Source organism: Lepidochelys olivacea, assembly GCF_965140295.1.
Source record: "Lepidochelys olivacea isolate rLepOli2 genome assembly, chromosome: 7".
NCBI classification, from domain to species: domain Eukaryota; kingdom Metazoa; phylum Chordata; order Testudines; family Cheloniidae; genus Lepidochelys; species Lepidochelys olivacea.
Genome location: NC_140417.1, coordinates 56,359,918 through 56,386,657, shown reverse-complemented (window position 1 = coordinate 56,386,657; position 26,740 = coordinate 56,359,918). Strand labels below are relative to the sequence as shown.

General features: G+C 44.0%; 1 protein-coding gene across 5 annotated transcripts in view; it reads left to right on the top strand.

Annotated features, from left to right (window-relative positions):
* Positions 1-26,740, top strand: part of GBF1 (golgi brefeldin A resistant guanine nucleotide exchange factor 1) — a 177,968-nt gene that overhangs the window by 84,293 nt on the left and 66,935 nt on the right. For all 5 annotated transcript variants that reach the window (XM_084633243.1, XM_084633244.1, XM_084633241.1 and 2 more), the window contains exon 4: positions 19,714-19,845. In XM_084633243.1, the coding sequence (XP_084489369.1) occupies positions 19,714-19,845 (132 nt within the window). The remainder of the gene's footprint in view (positions 1-19,713; positions 19,846-26,740) is intronic.

The following is a 26,740-nucleotide window of genomic DNA, read 5'->3' as shown; positions in this document are numbered from 1 at the left end:
TGGCTTCTCCTGTCGGCGTCGGTAATCCACCTCCCCATTAGGGGTATGGATTTTTCACATCCCTTGCAATGTAGTTATACCAACCTAATTTCCTAGAGTAGACTAGGCCTTATTCTGCATCCCCAGTTACGCTGTCCTAAATTGGCTTCAGCTGCAATGCCCTCTGCTTAGAAATGCCTCCTCTCCAACCTACCCTGAGAAATACCCATCCCCTGTTCTTGAGCCTGGCAGGGCTCAGGCATGGTACCAGTCTTCTGTACCTACAGTTATGGTCTCTCAAACGATTGAAGCTCAGTTGATAACCCCTAAAAGAGCGTAAGCTGCCAGCGTGGCTGATACCACCTTCAATAAATGATAGCAGAGCTGTTGTGTGTAGGAGCAGAGTATATACTGCAGTCATGCAAAGGGAAGCAGCAGTGCTAGTGTAGCCGAAGCCTTGGTGACTGATGGAGGGCAGTAATGAACAGTGTAGGGATCAGCATATAGCACAGAGCCTGAAAACTGCCATGTTGTTGTAACATGGTAGATAGTGTTTCTATGCTAGAATTGTTGTGAGTTACCACTGATGAGGTGTTTCAGGTAAAGTACAGAGGTGCATGGAGAGTTTGTACCATTAATACACTGGACCCTCACTAGAAAGCGGGATTTGGGATCCATACGCTGTACCGCATTAACGCAGGGACTGTGTTAAAATGAATTGCAGTTAAAGTAATTAAATTTGGGATCCATGGCTGCGACAGCATTATATGCGAATTTGCGCTATATAGACGTGCGTTCTAGCGAGGGTCTGGTGTATTAGCATATGCCGTCTTCTGAATACATTCTACTTCTCATCTCTTGACCCAGATACTTTTCCCCCAATTTCAAACTTTCAGGTATCCGTGAAGATCCTAATCTTTAGCCTGATTTGCCCATTGTGGTCACAGAATTTCTTTGGAGCAAAGGTGAAGATGAGACCCATCTTCTCTGAAAGATGGTTGTAATTCCGAGTCTCTCAGATAACTTCCACCTTTGGGAGAGAATTCTTCAAAAAGCGCCTTTTGAAGATTGGGTCTCAGACCAGCATTTGTGAAGAAAGATAATTTCAAAAGACCAGTTCCTTGGGTAGGTTGTAAGGCCTTTCCAGTACCATTGGGAGCTAAGACTATAAATGTATTATGTCTTTGAAAAAGCTAGAATACTAGTATTCTAGAACCTGCCAGAGGATCATCTTTTCTGAATTCTTTTCTTGACCTGAGAGCAATTGGTCTCTCCAGGATTGAGGTTGAGATCTATTTGCGAAGCTGTGTGCAGAGTTTGTATCTGTGGGTCTTAAGCATTGTGTCCTGATCTAACGTGTCTCTTCCTGGAATACAGTAGTGCAATGTTTGATCGTGGTGCACAGCTTCTACCTTGTATGAGGTATGAGAGGAAAGTTCTTAGAAACTCGGTTGGATCTACGTTCAATTTAAAGTTTAAGGAAGAAGTGTACTGCTCTTCATAAAGGGCTCTCAATATTCCCCTAGGAATCTAAAATAGAGGCTATATGGTACAAGTAGATTATTACTGGGCAAATACATAGTGTAGAGTAATTGATTTGTTGACTTGACTTGATTAAGAAAAGCCTCCAAGTCACTGAAGAGGTATTCAAGTCATAGGGTGAGACTGAGCTCCCTAGGATTAATTTTAAATCCTTCTTCCAGCGACCTTCAACCTTTCCATGCCAAATAGCTGCTCAGTTCAGTTTTAGTGCTGCCCTAGTTCTGGAATAGAGCTTGTTGGACATGACATCCAGCTAATTACAGATCAGCTATAGCTTAAGGAAAAATTTTTACCGTGCAGTTCCTATCTGTTTCTTTAGTCTTAATTATTAAGATCACAATTAATTAAGACAAGTTTCTTGAACTTCTGAATTAAAATCCACCACCAAACCTATTTCTTCCACAAAGCCCAAGCATTCAATTCTATATTGGTAAAATAACAGGATAGGGGTTTTTTTTAATCCAAAGAAATGTGAATGGTGTATCATCTAGGTCTGTAAATGCATCTCTTCTCTTTTGTCTCCTGTGTTGTAAGCACCTCTGAGTAGGAACAAGGAATGTTTGTGCTTTGTACAGCTCCATGCTTGCCGTTGGTGTTTAACACGTTTGTTTTCCTTGTGAAGGAGTAATGAATACTTCTCAAATTTTTATAATGCCACTGAAGTGCATCCACCTTTGGAGCAGAATACTGCAGCCAGGTGGACAGTATGTTGTGTAACAGTGTTGGTGATGTTGGAGTGTTTTTATAATATTTTAGCTGAGGATGCCAGGGCAAATGCCTGCTCATGGGAAAAGTCAAAGGATTTTTAATAAGGAAGAGCAGCTGGTCTAAGCCAAAACTCTCAGCATTACTACCACTGGAGGAGCTGTACAAGTGGTAGCTAAGGTGGGAGACTTTAACAGTCACTAATGGAGACAGGCCCTTAAATGAGCTGAAGGTGTCCTGACCAGAAGATATCAAGAGTGGCAAATGTTCATTACATATTGTATGTCCCCTTCCCCCAAAATAAAATCTCAGTTCAGAGGGCCTCTTGAGATCACAGCACAATGAAGCAATCATTTGTTAAAGTCATGTTTAGTGAAAAGGAGATAAACACATGAAGCTGCAGTCTGACAAATGAAAGCATTTGTGCCATTGTAATGAAATTAGGCAAACAGAACGGGCTTGACAGCTCTGGGTTCTCCCTGTCAAACTACATTTGTAATTGTAGCCCTGCATTCATGTGTGGCTGTGAATGGCACCGTTCTCCTTTCAGTAACACATGCAGGGCCCCTGAATGCCTGCGCTAATTCACAGGGAATTAGACTTGGAGAGTGTATTTAGAGGCTTTCTGAAAAGGACTGGTAATTAACCTCTCAGCTCTCCCTCGTTAGCTGGGACATCCTTCATTTTAGACCCATATTTATCTCTTCTCCCATACAAACCTGCTGTTATATCCCCATGTATTATTGTGAAGTATTGATTTCAGAGATTTACAAACTAAGGGTTCACCCTCAAAACATTGCTTCTGCAGATTCCCACAGTGAGCTCACATGCTCTGCCATGCAGCAACAGAACCCCCTTCAAAACACCTAGGGGGGAATGTGTGTATGGCCCTCTCTTCAGCATACTAGAACCGAGGGTGTAAAGTCTCCCACTTGACAGCTGTCCCTCAGTTTCCTCTCAAGCTGCCAGCCTGGGTGGATGCAGAACCCAATCTTCTCCCCTTGTTGAGGGTTTATGTAGGGTGAGAGAGTGCATTTTTGGTAACCATTATGGAAGGTCAGGTGGCTACAAGTTTTCTTTGGAGGGACTCTCATGATACCTTGGGCTTTAGGGCTATACTTAGGGACCCAGTTGCCATTGTTTGAAGGTATTCATGCTATGGGATTCTGTGGCCAGATGAACAGGTAGTTCACTGAGGTAGGATCAGTCTTTGTAGAAGTAGCAGTCCTGTTTTTGATTCCAGAGGCCTTGTCTAGACAAGATGTTTTGTTCCACTCTAACTTGAGTTAGAAACCTGATTTTAATAGCTAATCTAGACACTGCACAAACATTTGTTCAGGGACACTGTTCAGACTACGGTGCACCACAACCAGGAAAAACCACGTGTCCTGGAACAAATGGATGAATTGCCTGAATTTAGTGTTGCTTTTACCTATTGCTCAGATTAATAAGAAAAACACCTGTTTGTAATGTAAGTCAGTGCTTAATTAGGGAAAGTGCCTCATGCTGGAAACGTGTTCTTGTCTGAGTTGTCTGGTGTGTGTTACAGTGAGGTGCACATAATAAAGAGGGTTTCAACAGCCTTCCTTAAGGCTCAACATCAAAGGGTAACAGCTGTTGCATAGGAAAGGGTCAGGCAGGTCATGTGGTTTGCATTGCAGTTGCCTGTGCTGTGGATAAATGATGTTGAAATAACTTGTCATAAACTATTCTTTCTTGCTCATTTAATCTGATTCGAAACGCATAGCAGACCCTGATAAGAGTTACTCAGGAGTGAAGAGTTTAACTACCAGAGAAAGCAGCTTATGTGAGCATTTTAGATCAGGAATGTGCCAACAGTGTATCAGCAATGAGATGAAATTTCTTCACAGACGGACCCGATCTTCTGTACCAGGAATGCAGGGGAATGAGTGGCCTTAATACACCTTGTTTTCTGGGATGATGTTAGATGCACCAGCCAGGCTCTGGAGTGCAATTGGATGGGATGGCCTCCCAACAGGAGGAGACTGACTTTTGCCCTCAGTGAAATTAGCTGTTGCTTGGAGAGGTAGGGAGAGTAGTCTGCTATTGAAGGTAGCGTGATGTAACAGAGCTCGGTGGTGGGATGGCTCCTAGTTTTTTCAGTATAAAAGAGATCTAAACTTTCATTAAAAGCAAACGCTTCAGTGAGGAATAACTATAACTGTCCCTAACTATACAGCTGTGCTGCAAAGCGAATGGAAGTTTATACCTTTGTTGTAAAAGCACAACAGCACAACCTGAAACTGAATGGGTCTGGTGTTCTCATAACTGGAAATAGTCCAGAGGATCTGCAAGTGAAAGCATGGTGGTTGCAGGGTTTCTAACTTCATACTAAAAATCTGGCTCTTTTGACCAAGCTGCTTTTAATATGTTACTAAAGCGATTAAGGACATTTCCTTCACTACTTGCTCAATCCACATAGACTGCCTTGGGTCATCTGAGCCTACCACAGAGCTGTTATGGTTCGCTTCTTTATTTGTTTTCTTGACGTTGCATTGGAGTGACTCCTGAATTTTCCGTTAATGGAGAGTTGGAGGTAGGGTTACCATCTTTCAGGTTCCCAAAAAGAAGATGCTGCTGGGGGCAGGGGGGTACAGTTGGAGGTTCTGGAGGGGGTGTTTTGTGGGGTGCTGGAGGGTGTGTGTGTGTGTGTGTACTGGGAAGGGGTATTTGGGGTGGTGCTGGAGGGGTGTGGGAATTTGGAGGGGTACTGGAGCGGGGTGTGTGTACTGGGAAGAGTACCTGGAGGGTGCTAGAGGGAGTACCTGCAGCCTCATTCTCGAGGTGGGGGACGGTGTCACTTCCTGTCATGGTGGCAATGCAGATGGGCAGGCCTGGGATGCAGTGCCAACTATCCATCAGCGTCTCCCTACCTCTCCCGCTCCCCACGGGTGGGAGTCAGCACTGCGGCTGCAGTGGGAGGGACCAATCAGGACACAGAGCCAGCTCTTTCTGAGCTGTGATATCTGCTCCACAAAAATCCGGACACTGCCTCTTATTTGAAAAATCTGCATGGATAGAGGGTGGAGGATCGAAGAGGAAATGTCTGAGAAAACCGCTATGTATGGTAATGCTAGTTGAAGGTGTTTTGAAGCTGTTTCCTAAAGGAGACCCAACCCCTCTATGGATCACTAGAACCTAGTTTTTACTATAGCTCCCCCACCCCCATTCTGAGCAGTTTGCAGATATTGGGGACCCTGGGTGAGATTTTGATCTGCTTTTGACACTCACTCAGTTTGTTCCTCTCCATAGTACACAACATTAACGTCTTTATTCCACAGCTGAAATCAGGTGCCCAGTCAGGAGAAATTTCCTTTGTTTCTAAGAGCTCATGCAATGAGATGCCCCTTGCTGGGAAGTTCACTTGGAGAGACATCTTTAATTATCAGGATTTCTGAGCTTCTTGCTGGTGTGGCGACTTTCACTGGAAAGTGATGAGACATCTGACCCTGGCAGAGCAGGAACCCTAGGGACAAGAACACATGAACACCTTTCCAAAGTGCTTTAAATAATGGCTTAGCCATCATAATTTTTAAGTCTGAATTTTCAAGCACTCAATACTTCGTTTAAACAGATATTATGATGGCTAAGCCATTTTAAAAATAGGTTGGAGATGGGTTTTGCTGTCTCTTCCCTGAGGTTCCCATGCTGCCAGGGTGTCACACAACTTTGCTTTTCAGTCAGATGTCTTAAAAGGATCAATCTGCAAACAGCTCCTCATCTCCCTTCCTACCCCAATTCTTGATCAAAAGGTCTTCTCTATTAGCTTTCAGGGCTGAGCTGCTCCTTAAAGAGGTGACCCCTCCCTTCTCCCCTAAGCAGTATATGAACCTTCAACCCAAGCCAGTAATAGAACAGGGAAATGGAAGATACTGTCCAGTTTTTACAAAAACAACGAGGAGTCCGGTGGCACCTTAAAGAGTAACAGATTTATTTGGGCATAAGCTTTCATGGGTAAAAAACCCACTTCACTCCTCGTTGTTTTTGTGGATACAGACTAACACAGCTAACTCCTCTGATACTTTGTCCAGTTTTTGTTATCAGTAGAGATGAGATGAGGGCGTAGTGGCTGAGAAAGCTACATTGAAGGGGCACAGACTGCAATTGCAATATGTGGGCAGGAGGTACTGGGTGTATGATTTTGAAATTGACAGTTCTCTGCAATATTGGCTGTGTGAACCTTTGATGGGAGACCTTCTGAACTACATTATTGAAGCACAAAACACTGAGTAAATGTAGAATTATTTTTATGGGTTTCTCTGTTGACTTTGTTTAAATAAAAGCTCAAGAATTGTGTTTAAAAATTTCTAGAAATGTTAGTGCTGTTTTTAGGTGCTGAATTTATAGTCCAGGAGAGGGATGTTGTCTCTTTACAGATAACATATAGCACGGACAGATGCTGCACAGGCTTCCCCCATATAACACTGCACTGCCATTGAGTTTCAGTCCTCTTATGAAAAGATGGTGCAAGATTTCAATCATCCCGCATGTTGAATCCTTGGTGCATCTGCCAAAGCAACCAATAAGGGACCCCTAATGACATTATGGACACTAGTCCCCTAAGAACCAGACTGAGACCAGAGACATCACATAGGCCACTGAACAGCCTTCAGATGGTGGTCGCTAGAAACTTCACTGGGCTTCAGTCTCTCTCTGAAGGTACTTGGATATGCTCAGGGAGCAATCCCTTTCCTTACACTCCCTTCCCAAAATCTACAGGTAATTACTCCAAATATCAAACACTGTTCTATTTGCATATTAATATTTTTAACTATATATGGACATCCTAATGGAAATAGATCTTTAAATAATGCAAAAATCCTATTAATAGAGAACTTGGTGAAGAGGGGGATCACAGACGGACAGCACTCTCTCATAATTAGGGCTTCTATTTTGGGGGATTTATTTTTAGCAATTTGCGAGTCTTACGTAGATGTCCAAAAATTGGAGGTTTGGGGGACTTTCCTATGTATATTATTTACATCAATTCATTACAGTAGTATATGCTGTAATGATTAATCTTTGTAACATTCCCTAATGGCCTTTAACGTAGTACTGTTTCAAACAGCACTGCATTATAGCACACTAGGGAACCTTTAGTGCGCACCAGCAGGGTCTATGTGGACCTATTAATGCACAACATGTTTGTGCACTGTACATATCATACCCCTGTAGTCTGCATTACTGCTCCTTGTAGACAAGCCCTTAAATATAAGTAACTCTAGTCTCTCTTGGCTCTGTTTTCTAACCTGGGTATGATAGAACAACAGCACTAGTTGATCTTCTGAAGACTGATCAGGTGTCAGTGCTGATTCATTTTGATCTGTCAGTTGCCTGTGATACTGTTGATTGTGTGGTTTCAGAGTAGCAGCCGTGTTAGTCTGTATCCGCAAAAAGAAAAGGAGTACATGTGGCACCTTAGAGACTATAACAAATTTATTTGAGCATAAGCTTTCGTGAGCTACAGCTCACGGATGAAGTGAGCTGTAGCTCACGAAAGCTTATGCTCAAATAAATTTGTTAGTCTCTAAGGTGCCACATGTACTCCTTTTTGTTGATTGTGTGACATTGCAGGACACATCTGCTGCTGTCTCTAGCAGGAGTAGATGGGGTTGCTAGTGAGTGGCTGTACTCCCTTTCAGAGATCCCAAAAGATAAAGGTTCACATTCCCTGAGGCTTCTCATATGTAGGTGACGTTCTTGAATGGGCTTGTCTTTGGGGATTAAACCCAGGACCTCTGGATGTAAAAGCATGAGATTGAGGATCAGGTCCACTAACTTGAAGGCAGTAGCAGACTTGTAATCTTCGGTGGCCTTGTCTTCACTATGGGAAAATGGAAATGGCCCACCTGATGATCACTTTAGATAAGCTATTACCAGCAGGACAGTGGGGTGGGAGGAGGTATTGGTTCATATTCTCTCTGTATATATAAAGTCTGCTGCAGTTTCCACGATATGCATCTGATGAAGTGAGCTGTAGCTCACAAAAGCTTATGCTCTAATAAATTGGTTAGTCTCTAAGGTGCCACAAGTACTCCTTTTCTTTTTGCGAATACAGACTAACACGGCTGTTACTCTGAAACCTAACTAAAGATAAAATCCTAGTGAAGACAAGGCAGTTTGTAGTCCTTCATATGAGGTAGCAGATAGTTTAAAAACTAGTCTCACTCAAACTCCTAATTTATGTGAAGGCTACAGACTGCCTTGTCTTCATTAGGATTTTAGTTAACCAGTTAAATTGGATTGAGAACACAACTTTTTCCTAGTGAAGACCAGGCCTATGTGTGGTCTAGATGCAGGATAAAGAAACGCATTACCATGTGATATGCACTAAGACAACGTGTCTCTGTACGCTCATCCTTCCTGTTCAAATAGTATGTGTGGTGTTCAATGGGGTTGTTGAGAGAGGTATGAACTATGGTGTGTTCTATATCCTGATACCCACCTCTGTTTCTGTCTTGTCAATATGGTTGATGCAGTTTAGTTACTCACTGGCTGAGGCTTCACACAGGTAAGATTAAGTAGAAGCTTGTTAGTAAGGGAAGAAACAGCAGAGATTTATATAAGTCCCCTTAACTGAGGCAGTGCATCTGTTTGTTACTCAGGATTTCAATCTGGTATTCATAGAAAAGTAAAGCTGGAAGGGACCTCGAGAGGTCATCTGTGTCAGCCTCCCATGCTGAGGCAGGACTGTATTAGGTCCTAAGCTTCCTTTGGGTAGGCAGGAGCAATTTTTTCATCTATGTGCTTTTCTTGACAAGCAATCTTAAAGGCCCCAAGCGGTATGGGTCTTGGGTACCTGAGACAGCAGCTCTCCCCCAGTGTGGTACTGCTGCAGTTGTGAAACCGACACTGAGCAATCAGCCTTTGGCTTAAAAGGAAGCTGTCTAGTTATGTAAGGGCTCTTTCTCTGAGGGATCCTCAGCGCTGGAACTGTTAGTATACACGTGCCTGATGAAACTTGATTTATTAACATTAGGAGCACAACTCCTCTACCTTTCTGGATTCTTGTAAGAGAGGGCTGAGGGAAGGGTGAATGGTTTGGCAGGTATGTACAATGGGTTGATTAACTTGGTGACTCTTTTGATAGATCCTCAAAGCTGATCATAAGTCTGTCAATATAGATCCATTAGTTTTGTATATTTTTAATATTGCACAGGTGCCTGTAACCTTAGAAAAGTGCACCTACAACAAGGCAGAGATTTTCCCCAACTTGCTAACGAGTCACTGCCACGCCTTCAGTTTCTTGTAGGGATGTTTATTGTCCAAACTTAAACAAAATGGCTCTTCAGCTCGCCTGTTACATTTTAGGCTCTCACTGCCTCCCCTGCCAGGGGACTCTGGCAGTCCTGCTCCTGCTTCTTTGCTTCCTGCAGCTTCCTGCCTCTTTCTCAGCCAGTTCCCCCTCACTGGGTCTCTCTCTGACTCTTTATATGCCGAGCTTCACTCTTTTAAGCCTAACTAGGGTCAGATGACCAGGCACAGGTGCACTGGCCCTGCTCCCTCTTAGAAGGCCAGTCACCTTGTGACAGTTCTACAAAGCAAATTTAGTATATGCCTACACTGCACTTAAAACCTATGGCTGGCCTGTGCCAGCTGAATCGAGTACATGGGGCTCAGGTTAAAGGGCTGTTTAACTGCGGTGTAGATGTGGGGGTTTGGCCTGGAGCCAGAGCTCTAGGACCCTGTGAGGTGAGCGTGTCCCAGAGCTTGGGCTGCAGCCTAAACCAGAACATCTAAGCCGCAATTAACTCCTTAGCCCAAGCCCTGTGTCTCTGAGTCAGCTGGCACAACAATGTGGGTGTTTAATTGCATTGTAGACATACCCTTAAGCATGGTTGAAAGCATGTCTCATGATCTCTGTATTTCCATGAGCTATTGAGAAGTCATACAGTTGTAATGTCATATCAGAATATTATCCTTTCTGTGCTCCTTGTGGTTTTTTGTCTACAGGTTTTCTTTCTCATTACAAACGGAGTAGAAGAAACCATATTACTTTGCTTTAGGCTATGTCTACACAGTTGACCTGGGTAATTGGCATCTGGGTTTGAGCACCCAAATTGTCCTAGTCCTACTGTGAGCAATCCCACTGTAAAGCCATAACCTTATTACTGTGTCCTCACTGTTTCTGCTCTGGCCTCTAGTTCTTTATGCTGAGACACTCTAGAATTATTTCCCTGTCAGTTGTGGGATAAATTATCTGTCCTTCAGGGGGAATTGTGGGAAGGCATTGGAGAACTATTGGCACTAGAATGATTTAGCTTGAAAAGTAAGTGGGCTCCAGCCTGAGTCCAAGTTATGCCTGTGTTCTAACTCACAAACCTGAACTTAAAGCATCTCCAAGCCCAGGTAGAAAGTTCCCTTGTTGGTTCCTTCTCAACATACAACTCTATGCATCTGCCTGTCTCTAAGGTAGCTGTACAGAGGACTCCTGTTGTACAAAGCAACAAGAATTTGCGTAATAGCACATTCTTCCTTGAGTGATGGTCCCTACTGAGGGTTATGCTCATGCGCCATGTACCCAGACCCAGAGCTTTTCAAAGTAGTTGTGTGTGTTGGTCCACACAAGTGCCCTTGCATTGCCTCATGGTTTCACCCGAGGTGATAAAGGGCAGGATGGACCGACCACGTGTTGAGTTCCTTATCACCAACACATAATCTGAGTTGGAGCTTCTGCTTTTCTCTCATCCTTGGTGACTTAGGTGCTGACTCAGTGTCTGGTCTAGTGCCAGAGCACCCATGGAAAAAAATATAGTGGGTGCTTAGCACCCACCAGCAGCCAGCTCCTCCCCAGTGCTTCCCACCCACCAACGGTCCTGCTGATCAACTACTCCCCCTCCCTCCCAGCACTCCTGCCCTCTGCGTTCAGCTGTTCCGTGGTGTGCAGGAGGCACTGGGGAGAAGGGGAGGGGGCAGAGCGGGGGCAGGAAAAGGCAGGGCTGGGGGCGGAGTGGGGCAGAGGTGGGGGTTTGGGGGAAGGGGTGGAGTGGGGGCAGGGCTTGGGATAGAGCGGGGTCCGAGCAGCTTGCTCCTAGAGAAGTGTAGAGCGCAATTGAGGACCTCCCTTTGATGAATCACCCTCTTCAACCAGAAGACAGATGATTCTTTACACTCACTGAAAGACTCTAGACCCACCCTTTGATCCCGAGGCAAGTATACACCAGCGCTGAAATTAAAATATATACTCCATCACCTACACAATGCTATTGAACTCCCCAGTTCTACCACTAGAGAGCCTACGAACCTCCACAGAAGTGCCTGAAGGTCCACAGGTCTTGCCTGACTGGTCCACCGACGGTCAGCCCGCCACACAGCAGACTCAGTTTTTGTGTAAGCGATATTTGAGTGCATCTAGAGAGCCATCAACCACTTTGCACCCCAATGCTCTTGTCAACCCGCCCCCCTTGGGGACTGTCTCAAACTCTTTCTACCAGCATGGTTCTCAATAATAATAGACAAGCGGATTCTGGATGTCATTTGACATGGCTGTGTGATCAAGTTTGATGCTACCTTCTTCACGCCCCCTGCTACAAACCTGTTTCACTCTCACAACAATGTTCCTACCGTAGAGGTGGACTACCTCCTGCAGAGAGGAGCAGTGGAACCAGTCCTTGCAGCCTTTCAGGTCACAGGGTTCTACTCCTCATATTTCATGGTGCCCAAGAAGAAAGGGAGATGGAGACCAATCTTGGATCTCAACACCTCAACTGTTGCATTTGTAAACCGAAGTTTCACATGCTCACACTCGCAGCCATCATTTCCTCGCTAGAAAAAGGCATGTGGTTTACAGCTCTCAATATTCAGGATGCTAAATTCCATGTCTACATCCATTCGACCCACAGATCATTCCTGAGGTTCGCCTTGAGTCTGCAACACTTCCAATATAGTGTCTTCCCATTCAGACTTACTATTGCTGTACGAATCTTCACAATTTTTTTTCCCCAAGGGTAGTGGCTCACCTCCGACAGAGATATCTTTAGTCTTCCCTTATCTGGACAACTGGCTGCGTGATCCAGAAAGGAAGCTTGGGAATCAAAGTCCCAGCTCCTTCTACTCCTCTCCTCCTTAGAGGTGAGTGTGAAAGTCAAAAAATCGACTTTATACCCTGCACAGTCCCTGGAGTTCATTGGAGCATGCATTTATGTGGCCTCCACATATGCTCACCTGCTGAAAGACCGGTTCCGGAGCCTAATGGGCTTGATTGCTTCAGTGACATTCAACCTCTCGGTCTCAGCCAGAACTTGCCTCTCCCTCCTCAGCCACATGACTGCTTGTACGTATGTCATGGACTTCGCTCACCTGCACTTCTGCTGTCTATAAGCGCAGGGAGCATACTGCCTCATGCACCAACCCCTGGACACCGTTCTCGCAATCCAACCAGAGGTCGTCATCTCTCTCCAATGGTGGACAGACCCGCTTCAAGTCTGCTCTGGAATGCTCTTCTCACCAATCGTGACAGTCATAAAAGACATGTCATTTGACAGCTGAGTAACAAATTTGGGAGATTGCATGACACAAAGAACTTGGACCATTCTAGAAGCCAGGATGCACATCAGAATCCTGGAACTTTGGGCAGTATGCAAGGCATGCCACGCATTTTTATCGTCCATCCATTCTTGTCATGTTCTCATCATGCTGGACAACACCACTATGGTTTACTACATCAGCAAGGAGGCACAAGGTCTCCAGTGCTGTGCATGGAAGCAGTGCGTTTCTGGAAATGGTTCATTACACACGGTATCCTCGACCTCTTGTTGGCAACTAACCTACCAGGGACCCAGAACGTGGTTGCCGACACACTCAGCGAGAACTTTGCAACTGACCACGAATGGAAACTGCATGACACGGTAATCGCGGACAGTTTTGGTCAGTGGGGACCTAACTCTGGTTAGGGACTTTTTTTGCATTTCGCACAAACAGCAAGTGTGTTCAATACTGCTCAAGGAGAGGAGTCAGTGCCCATTCAGAAGGAGACACCCTGATCATCGACTAGTTGGACCAGATCAACGATGCCTTCTCTCCCCTACCACTCTTGCAAAGAGTCTTTCACAGACTCCAATGGGAGAGGGCAATGGTCATCCTGATTGTTCCATTTTGGCCTCGGCAGTTCTTGTTTCCTCTTCTTCTCCGCATGTCGAAACATCCTCCACTCCTCCTCCCAACGTTTCCGGAACTGCTCCCACAATACAACGGCAGACTCGGATACCTCAATCCACAGACGCTTCACCTGACAGCCTGGTTTTTTTGGGTGGACACCTGCTAGCATGAAAATGTTTGTCGGCAGTATGAGATCTCTTCTCCAGTAGTAGGAAGGATTCCACGAGATGATCCTACTGAGCTAAATAGGCACGTTTCAGCTCCTGGGCCCAACAGAAAGCTGTTGGCATCCTGATGCTCTTGAACTATTTCCTCTCTTTGAAGGCCTTGGGGCTTGCTCTCAACTCCATCAGGATGCAAGCAGTAGCTATTAGCACTTTCCACTCTCTGGTGGAGGGACATTCAATTTTTAACCACCCTTTGACTGCCCAATTCTAGAAGGGCCTTGTATGTAAATACCTGCCCATTCAGCCTATCACTCTGCAGTGGGACCTCAGCCCAGTTCTTACTACCTTAATGAACTCTCCCTTTAAATCCATGCCCTCCTGATCCCTTTTTCTTCTTTCCATGAAGGTCGCTTTTCTGGTGGCTATCACCTCTGTAAGGAGGGTTGGCAAACTTGGAGCCATGATCGTAACAACATAAGAATGGCCATACTGGGTCAGACCAAAGGTCAGCCCAGCCTCATATCCTGTCTACCGACAGTGGCCAATGCCAGGTACCCCAGAGGGAGTGAACCGAACAGGTAATGATCAAGTGATCTCTCTCCTGCCATCCAGCTCCGCCCTCTGACAAACAGAGGCTAGGGACACCATTCCTTACCCATCCTGGCTAAAAGCCATTAATGGACTTAACCTCCATGAATTTATCTAGTTCTTTTAAACCCTGTTATAGTCCTAGCCTTCACCACCTCCTCAGGCAAGGAGTTCCACAGGTTGACTTTGTGCTATGTGAAGAACTACTTCCTTTTATTTGCAAAAAGAAAAGGAGTACTTGTGGCACCTTAGAGACTAACCAATTTATTTGAGCATAAGCTTTCGTGAGCTACAGCTCACTTCATTGGATGTATACTGTGGAAAATACAGAAGATGTTTTTATACAAACAGACCATGAAAAAATGGATGTTTATCACTACAAAAGGTTTTCTCTCCCCCCCACCCCACTCTCCTGCTGGTAATAGCTTATCTAAAGTGATCACTCTCCTTACAGTGTGTATGACCCCCACGAACATGGTACAGTTCTGAGGTGACCTAGAATCGTATTTTCGACATCTCTGACTCAAGGAATATTTCCAACACACCTCTGAACAACATACTAATCCACAGAGACCTCCCTACCAACACTACAAAAAGGATTCTAGGTAGATTCCTCCTGAAGGTTAAGACTGCAGACTGGACTTCTACATAGAGTGCTTTCGCCAACGTGCACGGGCTGAAATTGTGGAAAAGCAGCATCACTTGCCCCACAACCTCAGCCGTGCAGAACACAATGCCATCCACAGCCTCAGAAACAACTCTGACGACATAATCAAAAAGGCTGACAAAGGAGGTGCTGTTGTCATCATGAGTAGGTCGGAATATGAACAAGAGGCTGCTCGGCAGCTCTCCAACACCACTTTCTACAAGCCGTTACCCTCTGATCCCACTTAGAGTTACCAAAAGAAACTACAGCATTTGCTCAAGAAACTCCCTGAAAAAGCACAAGATCAAATCCGCACAGACACACCCCTGGAACCCCGACCTGGGATATTCTATCTACTACCCAAGATCCATAAACCTGGAAATCCTGGGCGCCCCATCATCTCAGGCATTGCACCCTGACAGCAGGATTGACTGGCTATGTAGACTCCCTCCTCAGGCCCTATGCTACCAGCACTCCCAGCTACCTTCGAGACACCACTGACTTCCTGAGGAAACTACAATCCATCGGTGATCTTCCTGATAACACCTCCTGGCCACTATGGATGTAGAAGCCCTCTACACCAACATTCCACACAAAGATGGACTACAAGCCGTCAAGAACACTATCCCCAATAAATGTAACGACTAACCTGGTGGCTGGACTTTGTCCTTACCCATAACTATTTTACATTTGGGGACAACATATACCTTCAAATCAGCGGCACTGCCATGGGTACCTGCATGGCCCCACAGTATGCCAACATTTTTATGGCTGACTTAGAACAACGCTTCCTCAGCTCTCATCCCCTAACGCCCCTACTCTACTTGTGCTATATTGATGACATCTTCATCATCTGGACCCATGGAAAAGAAGCCCTTGAGGAATTCCACCATGATTTCAACAATTTCCATCCCACCACCAACCTCAGCCTGGTCCAGTACACACAAGAGATCCACTTCCTGGACACTACAGTGCTAATAAACGATGGTCACATAAATACCACCCTATACCGGAAACCTACTGACCACTATTCCTACCTACATGCCTCCAGCTTTCACCCTGACCACACCACACGATCCATTGTCTACACGTTTCAATCTCTCTGGTCACGTGATTACAGACATGAAAGTTGCGATATTACAACAGAAAAACTTCAAATCCAGACTCCAGCGAGAGACTGTTGAATAGGAATTCATTTGCAAATTGGATACAATTAACTTTGGCTTGAATAGAGACTGGGAGTGGCTAAGTCATTATGCAAGGTAACCTATTTCCCCTTGTTTTTTCCTACCCCCCTCCCCCCCGACGTTCTTGTTAAACCCTGGATTTGTGCTGGAAATGGCCCACCTTGATTATCATACACATTGTAAGGAGAGTGATCACTTTAGATAAGCTATTAGCAGCAGGAGAGTGTGGTGGGGGGAGAGAAAACCTTTTGTAGTGATAATCACCCATTTTTTCATGGTTTGTGTGTATAAAAACATCTTCTGTACTTTCCACAGTATGCATCCGATGAAGTGAGCTGTAGCTCACGAAAGCTTATGCTCAAATAAATTGGTTAGTCTCTCTAAGGTGCCACAAGTACTCCTTTTCTTTTTGCGAATACAGACTAACACGGCTGTTACTCTGAAACCTTTCCTTTTATTTGTTTTAAACCTGCTGCCCATTAATTTCCTTTGGTGGCCCCTAGCTCTTATATTATAGGAACAAGTAAATAACTTTTCCTTATTCACTTTCTCCACACCACTTATCATTTTATAGACCTCTATCATATCCCCCCCTTAGTCTCCTCTTTTCCAAGCTGAAAAGTCCTAGCCTCTTTAATCTTTCATCATATGGGACCCATTCCAAACCCCAAATCACTTTAATTGCCCTTCTCTGAACCTTTTCTAATGCCAATATATATTTTTTGAGATGAGGAGACCACATCTGTATGCAGTATTGAAGACGTGGCAGTACCATGGATTTATATAAGGGCAATAAGATAATCTCTGTCTTATTCTCTATCCCTTTTTTTTAATGATTCCTAACATCCTGTTCGCTTTTTTGACTGCCGTTGCACACTGCATGGATGTCTTCAGAGAACTATGCACGATGACTCCAAGATCTCTTTCCTGATTAGCTGTAGCTAAATTAGCCCCCCATTATATTGTGTGTATAGTTGTTTTTTTTCTACCAATGTGCATTAGTTGACATTTATTCACACTAAATTTAATTTGCCATTTTGTTGCCCAATCGCTTAGTTTTGTGAGATCTTTTTGAAGTTCTTTACAGTCTGCTTTGGTCTTAACTGTCTTGAGCAGTTTAGTATCGTCTGCAAACTTTGCCACCTCACTGTTTACCCCTTTCTCCAGATCATTTATGAATAAGTTGAATAGGATTGGTCCTAGGACTGACCCTTGGGGAACGCCACTAGTTACCCCTCTCCATTCTGAACATTTACCATTTATTCCTACCCTTTGTTCCCTGTCTTTTAACCGGTTCTCAATGCATGAAAGGATCTTCCCTCTTATCCCACGGCAACTTAATTTACGTAAGAGCCTTTGGTGAGGGACCTTGTCAAAGGCTTTCTGGAAATCTAAGTACATTATGTCCACTGGATCCCCCTTATCCAGATGTTTGTTGACCCCTTCAAATAACTCTAATAGATTAGTAAGACATGATTTCCCTTTATACCCCCCTTTCATCACATTTCATAGTGGTAGAGTTTCACTGTGCTTGTATCCCAAATTTCTACCAAAAGTGGTTTCCCGCTTCCACCTCAACCAACCCATATGTTTGCCAACCTTCTTTCCCAAATCGCGTGTCTCAAATGAGGAATGGCAGCTTCATTCCCTCAGTGTCCCCAGGGCCCTGGCCTTTTACCTATCGAAGACTAAACCCTTCCGGAAATCTAGACTATTCATTGCCATAGCAGAGAAAATTAAAGGGCCGGCCCTCTCCTCCCAGAGAATTTCAAAGTGGGTCTTAGGGTGCATTACACCGTGCAATCAACTACCAGGACAGTCTCCACCAGATGGGCTACAGGCCCATTCCACGAGAGTGCAGGCAACAACTACTGCCGCTCTCCATGACAAACGTATATAAGGCGGCCATGTAGAGTTCAGTACACACCTTTTCTTCTCATTATGCTCAAGTGCAGTAGTCCCAAAGTGTGAGGTGTGCCCCCCCCCTTGGGGTGTGTGGAGGGCATCTGGGGGAGGGCAGGGCCTGGACCAGCCCACTTGGGGGTGGGGTGGGAGTGCCCCCCAGCCCCTCCCCGCCCTCAGCTCTGCTCCGGTCTGGCCCCCAGCCGTGTCCTTGTCCACAGCCCCATGCATGCCTGGCCCATCTCTAGCCTTGTCTGCAGGCCGGGGCTCCGTTGCCAGCCTGGGGCTGAGGCTAGGGGCAAGGCAAGGAGTTGAGCCCCACCTTGCTGCGGGTCTGGCTGCTGGCCCGCACCACAGCCCGGCCGGGCTCTGATCCTGCCCCTGCCTCCAGCCCCGGCCTCAGACCCGCCTCCAGCCCCAGCCTCAGACCCACCCCCAGCTGTGGCCCCAGCCTCGGCCCCCTTACCCTGTTCGCATTGCCCCCCGAGATGCGAGACGCAGCCTCTCTCCAGCCCTCGGAGGCGGGGGTGGAGTAAGGGGTGGGAGTGCAACCATCAAAACTTTGGGAAACGCTGCTCTAGTGCATGATTCTCATTTGGTGCACTGGTCCTTCATTCCATGGTTCCGTCATCTTCCCACGCTCTGCTGCTAGCTAGGTACTGCTTGTTAATCATCCTCAGTGGAAAATAATAGGTATCATCACTTGAAGAAGAAGGGGAGGTTACTTACCGTAAGGGGAGGTTCTTCGATATGTGTGGTAGCTATCTGTATTCCAATCCCATCCTCCTTCCCATCTGCTGTGGATCTGGTAGATCTGTAGTGAAGGAACTGAAGGTGCGGTTGGTCTGCTCTGCCCTTTATCTGCTCGGGCAAAACCACGAGGCAATGCAAGGGCACAGAGCTGGACCAGTGGATGCTACTACTTGGAAAAGCTCTGGGTGCATGGAGCATGCACATAACCCTCAGTGGAATACAGATAGGGACCACTCATCTCGAAGAACCTCCAGTTACAGGTAAGTAACTCACTCCCAAGTTTAGATGTATAGTCTGAAGACCAAGGTTGTTTGGGGGAGGGGGGGAAGGTGTCTAAAATGGTTTGGTTCAGTTTCTCTTGCCTAAACAAAATGAAATTGGTCTAGAACACTGACTTCAATACAAGCCCTTGGGACACACTCACCAAACATAGTCATATGTTCACACTATAGATGTAGGTGGTGGATATCCTATGCACACAGATAGTGGATATTGTGGGGGAATGGGGAAGGATGTGTCAGTTTTATATAGCTAATTTGATCACATTACAGGCATCCAAGGAAAATGCTGCTATATCTGCCAATTAATTAAAGCATTAATCTAAGGAGCCGCAGCTCTGTGGTGTTTACATAGTGCTCTGATAGTGGGAGCTCAGACGGGAGGCTCCAGAAGGCTGTTTAGAAGATCACTACGTTTGAATAAGAATTAAGGAGCTTCATAAACCCTTCCTCACTCTGCAGTGCTTATTTTTTAGGAGCAGCCCCCACCTTCCCTCCAATCTTCTGAAATGGGTAATGAGCCATTTACAGGGCTTCTTCCCTGAGAGACTGAGCTTGGACAGCTTCTTAGAAGGAAAAATAAATGCAACCTAATGAATGAGACTAATGAGCAAATTGGCAATGTGAGGACTTAGTATGTAATATGCTGTTGGAGTTTGCAAGCATGTTGTCTCAGGCTCGAATCATACTGTCAGTCACCAAAGGGATGATCATCCTGGCTGTATACCAAGGTCCCACAGAGCTTACTCCCCTGTTACAATAATTTGTTTTTAGCACAAGTGGCTTTTAGTTCTGTGGTATGGCCATTGGTAAGCTAAATCTCTAATGATGTTCTTTTTTTGTTACAGAGCTTTCGGAAATTGAACCCAATGTCTTTCTCCGACCCTTCCTGGAAGTAATCCGTTCTGAAGACACTACAGGTCCCATCACTGGGTTGGCCCTGACATCTGTGAACAAGTTCCTCTCATACGCATTAATAGGTATGGGGCTTGGATCAATGGCATTTCCCAAAATGCCAGCAAAGTGTATTCTCTGGAAATCCCATGCATAACAGGGTAATACATATTTGCAGCCTTCTCAGGGTTGAAGTTTGCCTGGGCTGATGGTGTGGGGATGACAGAATCTCCACAATACTTAGAAAATAATGGGGAAGTGGTTTTTCTGTAAACTTGGTTCATATGATGCTGACTAGTTCCATTCACAGCTTTAGAATGTAGTAGATGGTAGTAAATAGCTCTAGGAGTTCTAGTCTTTTCTAACCATTACAGGCATTTGGAATATTTATTTTAAGCACCTAGAAGTGTGTTAGGTATGTCACAGAAATATATAAAGGAGCAGTCCATGCACTGGAGTGTTTGTCATGTGCTTTCAGACGCAATATACCAAGGTGCGAAGGGAGAGTGGAGAATGAGGGCAAGGATGATAATAATAGGTTCTCACACACACAATGAACTCAGCAGGGTTACTTGGGGAGGTATACCCAGATCTTGACAGTTCTGTGATGGGTGAATTTTTGTATAGTCCAGTCCCTGTCCAGTGGCCTATGTTTTCTCCATCAGCTCTTGAAAATCTAACTTCTCACAGTTGCAATGGCAGTAGTTTTGCTTTTACTTCTTTGTTTGCCTGTATAAAGAGAGAGTATTTCTTGGGAGAAATGGGGGAGAGGGAGGAAATCAGCTTGTGGCACTAATATTTTTAAATTAGCTGAATGGGAGATTAGGGTTCAGTGGAAACTTGAAACTCTTCCTGTGCTTACTCGACTCTAGGAACATCACTAGATTAGGGGTGGAGGGTGGTGCATGTTGCGTTGTTCTGTAGCACCCCCTCGTGGCTGTATGCACTGAGTTGTTCAGCAATCACCACAGAACATGCTATGTGCCACTGCTTGTGTTGAGGTGGCAGAGAGATAGTGGGAACAAAGAAGCCAGGCATTGCATCTGAAGGATGGGCAAAAGTTGAGGTCCTCTCCCACATTTTGTGTTTATAGGGTGGAGTGGTTGTGGAGTTGGAATCTAGTGACAAATGGCAGCTCCTGCTTTCTTAGATTTCAGGCACTTGTTACCGGAAAGCTTTGTATTGTAGGTGAATCTAATCATCACTTTAGCATAAGAAACATAGTCCCCAAGTTAAGAAAAGACATGCTAAGAAACTGGGATCTTTGTGACCTATTAAAATGGGCATCTCAGTCTGTTTCTTCTGGTCGGTACCTTGGTTTCTCTGCAGTGGTGTGTGTAATAATAAAATTAAATGCTTAACTGGTGGGATATCGCCAAACTTTTTATGTAATTTTAATGTAATGTACTGTGACAATAAGTGCATTAGCAACAAATAAACCATTTCTAGCACGTGCACCTTTGAAAATGTAAGCAACAGTGCAGCTCTGTTGTATCCTGGTAGAAAGAGGACATGACAGTTTCTAAGCAGAATGAGTACACAGTGACTTCCTGTGTACGTGCTTGTGAACTGGGAAGTAGGACCAAAATGTCAGATACACTTTTAGCTTTGTGTTTTAACAGGTAGGGTCACCTGTACAGTAGACACACACTGTGTTTCAGTCAGCAGGGTAACTGCTTAAATGGCTAAAGACAGTTGGTTTAGGATTTCAATTGTTTGTTTTAACAAAGCTAGACAGAAAATGATTGAGAGTTTGACAACATTCTTTAACTTCCTAATTAGCTACAGGTCACACCAGAGCTTCCCAACAAGAGGCCATCTCTAAAGTGTGTGGGGTGTGTGATTTTTACAGGCAATGGCAGAATCCTTTGGGTTTTGTTTTGGAACAGCACCTGTAATCCAAGTTCTCAGTGATTGCTTTAGGTGATGTTTGCAGGGGCCTTACCTTTTGTGCTTCTCCAGACACCAGTGAGGCTGGGATTAACGGTGCTGATTGAATGTCTGGCTGTGGCTGCATTGTTATATTAAATCCCTGTCATTCTTACTTTGCCTTTTGTGATATTAACTTAGTTCCTGTGTTCGAGTGAAGTATCAAAGTGCTATATAAAGATTCACAAAGTGTAAAACTCTTCTTTACAAGCAAGCTTTTCGCAGATTATAAACAGGGAAGAAGAGTGGGGAAATGTAGTGTGGCTGATGTTTGCTGTGCTTTCTAACTCTGGGTAATTGAATGACCAAACCAGAATCCTTTCCAAAATTGGCATACATTAGATCTGTGTGGGAGCAGATGGCCTGTGCTCTGCACTTGGGGTTTAAGACCAGTGTGCAGTGGAAGGACTGGTGTATTTAAGACAAGACATTTGAGGAAGTGTCTTGAGATGCAGTATGTTTATAAGAAAAGGAGTACTTGTGGCACCTTAGAGACTAACCAATTTATTTGAGCATGAGCTTTCGTGAACTACAGCTCACTTCATCGGATGCATATGAAGTGAGCTGTAGTTCACGAAAGCTCATGCTCAAATAAATTGGTTAGTCTCTAAGGTGCCACAAGTACTCCTTTTCTTTTTGCGAATACAGACTAACACAGCTGTTACTCTGAAACCTGTCAGTATGTTTATAAACAGCTCCCTCTTCTTACTCCTGAAGGGATTTTGTAGACAACACACATTTCTCATTCTCTCAGATGGAATCTCTGCCAGCTAGTCAGATGGTTGGTTGTCTAACCAGTATTCAGAGAGAGTGGTTGAAAACTCTTAAATCAGAAAACATCCTCTTCAGAGTAACACAGTTCTTGAGCGCACTTTTGACATCTGATCTCCAACTGGCTAAAGTACGAAGATCTGTTATGAGTTGGTATTAATGCAGTCATTTACTAATGGTGTAGCATGCAGCCTCTAAGTCTGCTGTCCAGTCAGAACATAAACGGCCATACTGGGTCAGACCAAAGGTCCATCTAGCCCAGTATCCTGTCTCCTGACAGTGGCCAATGCCAGGTGCCCCAGAGGGAATGATTGGAACAGGTAATCATGGTTAAAAAAAAAACAAAAAACCCAAAAAACAGGTAAAATGATTACGTATCTCTCATGCATGTAGTTTCATAGAAATAGTCAGCATTACAAAATATTGTCATGGGTTGTCTTCTGCTTTGAAGTAAACACTTCATCTTTGCTTGGACACTTACGTTCTGTAGGTACCATGGCAATTTTGTGCAGCAACAGGAAACCTTGTGACAATATTAACGTCAATTAAATTTATCTCCATTGTTTCCCAGTGCATTTGCATTTGGATTAGCTTTGATATTTCTACAGGACAACTAGCAACCGACTTCTTTGATAGGCACTGTAGAGAACATAAGGACAGCCATACTGGGTCAGACCAATAGTCCATCTAGCCCAGTATCCTGCCTTCCTACAGTGGCCAGTGCCAGGTGCTTCAGAGGGAACAGAACAGGCAGTTATTGAGTGAACCAGAGCATGGGGTTGTGTCCTTGACCATCTTGGCTAATAGCCATTTATGGACCTATCATCCATGAATTTGTCATTCTTTTTTGAACGCATTCTTTTGGCCTTCGCAACGTACCCTGTTAATGAGTTCCACAGATTGACTGTGTGTTGTATGAAGAAGTACTTCCTTTTGTTTATTTTAAACCTGTTGCCTATTAATTTCATCAGATGAGCCCTGTTTCTTGTGTTATGAGATGGGGTAAATAACACTTCTCTATTCACTTTCTCCACACCAGTCTATCATATCCCCGCTTAGTAATCTCTTTTCTAAAATGAACAGTCAGTCTTTTAATCTCTCCTCATATAGAAGCTGTTCCATACCCCTAAATATTTTTGATTCCCTTCTCTGAAACTTTTCCAGTTGTGATGTATCTTTTCTGAGATGGGGCAACCAGAACTGCACGCACGATATTCAAGGTGTGGGCATACCATGAATTTCTGTAGTGGCATTATGAGATTGTCTGTTTTATTATCTATCCCTTTCCTAATGGGTCCTAATATTCTGTTAGCTTTTTTGAGTGTCTCTGCACATTGAATGGATGTTTTTAGAGAACTATCCATAATGACTCCAAGATCTTTCTTGAGTGGTAACAGCAAATTTAGACCCCAGTCTTCTTGTATGTATAGTTAGGATTATGTTTTTCAAAGTGCATTACTTTGTGCTTATCAGTATTTAATTTCATGTGCCATTTTGTTGCCCCATCACCCAGTTTAGTGAGATCCGTTACTTTGGACTTAATTATCTTGAGTAATTTTGTATTGTTGGCAAATTTTTGCCATCTCACTGTTTATCCCTATTTCCATATCATATGGAATATGTTAAACAGCACTGGTCACAGTACTGATCCTTGGGGGAACCTGCTATTTATCTCTCTTCACTGTAAAAACTGAAAATTTATTCCTACGCTTTGTTTTTATCTTTTAACCAGTTACTGATCTATGAGATGACCTTCCCTCTTATTCCATGACTGCTTACTTTGCTTAAGAGCCTTTGGTGTGGGACCTTGTCAAAGGCTCTCTGATAGTCCAAGTTCACTGTGTCCACTGGATCACCCTTGTCCAAGTGTGTGTTGACCCTCTCAAAGAATTCTAATAGATTAGTGAGGCATGGTTTTCCTTTACAAAAGCCATGTTGACTCTTCCCGAACGTATTGTGTCTGATCTTTATTATAGTGTCAACCAATTTGCCTGGTACTGAAGTTAGGCTTACTGGCCTGTAATTGCCAGGATTGCCTCTGGAGCCTTTTTAAAAAATCGGTTTCACATTCGCTGTCCTTCTGTCATTTATTTCAGAGGCTGATTTAAGTGATAGGTTACATACTACAGTTAGTAGTTCTGAATTAACTCAAATATGAAATTACAGAACTCTTGGGTGAATACCATCTGGTTCTGGTGACTTATTACTGTTTTAATTTATCTATTTGTCCAAAAACTTCTCTATTGACACTCAGTCTGGAACAGTTCCTCAGATTTGTCGCCTGAAAAGAATGGCTGAGGTGTGGGAACCTCCCACACATCCTTTGTGGTGAAGACCAATGCAAAGAATTAATTTAGTTTCTTTGCAATGGCCTTGTGTTCCTTAAGTGCTCCTTTAGCACTGTGATCATCCAGTGGCCCCACTGTTTGGCAGGCTTCCTTCTTCTGATATACTTTAAAAAAAAATTGCTGTTAGTTTTTGTCTTTTGGTACTTTAAAAATTCTTTTTTGGCCTGCCTAATTATACTTTAGCACTTGACTTTCCAGAATTTATGCTCCTTTCTATTTTCCTCAGTAGGCTTTGACTTCCAATTTTTAAAGGATCCCCCATTATTACTGTTTTTTCTGTTTTTGTAGCCTCTCTAATCTCTCTGAGCATTTCACAATCACCATCCTGGTCAGGTGGTCAGTAGTATATTCCTACTGATATACTCTTATTATTCAAGAACGGAATTTCTCTCTCTCTCTCTCTCTCTGTCTGTGTATATATATATAGATAGATATAGAAATTATGGTACAGTTTGATTCATTTAAGATTTTTACTATATTTGACTCTATGCTTTCTTTCACATGTAGTGCCACTCCCCGACCAGCGTGGCCTGCTCTGTCATTCCTATATATTCTGTACCCTGGTATTACAATTTTCCATTGATTATCATCATTCCACCAAGTTTCTGTGATGCCTATTATAATTCTAATTTAATACCAGGCACTCAAGTTGACCCATCTTAGTACTTAGATTTCTAGCATTTGTATACAAGCATTTATTAAATTTGTCAGTATTTAGTTGTCTACCTTAGTGTGATGTAACTGAATGGGATTTTTTCATTTGACTGTTTCTCTTCGGTTCCTGCCTGTACTTTGTTTAACTTCTATCCTCTCCTCTTCACAAGGGTAATAGTCTATCTCCTTTTAATAAATCCTCCCCGAAGGCATGTCCGTGTCCAAGGCATGTGCTCCTCTGCGCCTGTGGGCTTTCTCCCAGCTCTTAGTTTAAAAATTGCTTTACAACCTATTTCATTTTACATGCCAGTAGTCTGGTTCCGTTTTGCTTTAGATGGAGCCCATCCTTCCTATATAAGCTTCACCTTTCCCACAAAGTTCTCCAGTTCCTAATGAACCAAAATCCTTCCTCCGAACACCACCATTTCATCCATGCACTGAGATTCTGTAGTTCTGCCTGTCTAACTGGCCCTGTGCATGGAACGGGAAGCATTTCAGAGAATGCTACCAGGGAGATCCTTTCTTCTCTTACCTAGCAACCTGAATTTGGCCTCCAAAACCTCTCTCCTACCTTTCCCTACCTCACTGGTACCAACATGTACCATGACCACCGGCTCCTTTGCAGCACTTCACAAAACGTACCTAGATGTCTTGAGCAGTCCTTTACCTTCAGTCAAGGCTTGCAGTGAATTTGAAAAGCATATTCTCTACTTTTCCCTTTGAAATGTATTTGCTTTGCTGCGATCACCATACATGTCATAGACTTCAGAAGGTCCATAGCAGCTTTCTAGATTTCCACTTCTAAAACAAATTTTCACTCTCAACATCACTGAGATCAGCATGTGTATAGGTACGGTCTGGATTTTCACCAGTTTAGCTCTACCTTTAGCACCACAGGGTAGCCACTCATTGAATTTGTATGCTGCAGTAGAGATCCATCTTGTATAGATTGAGAGAGAATAAATACCTCCTGCGGTAGTAGAATTGGTTTATATTGTGGTAAAAATAAGAATCCCCTTCCAGTTCTGACCCCATTCTTTTTAGTTTTATTTTCTGGTGTATACATCTGCTACTAAGAACTTGTACAGCAGTCTGACCAGTAATAAATGACTAGCTAATTAGTCCAAGTCTTGGGGAATGACTTCACTTCATGTTGTGGTATGACTATCTATAGGACAACATGTGGGTAGGCCTTTAAGCTTTTTTTCCTGTGTTCCTAACTCTCACATGCTGCATTGTCCCCTGAACCTTCTCATTTATTAAAATTAAAAAACACTGA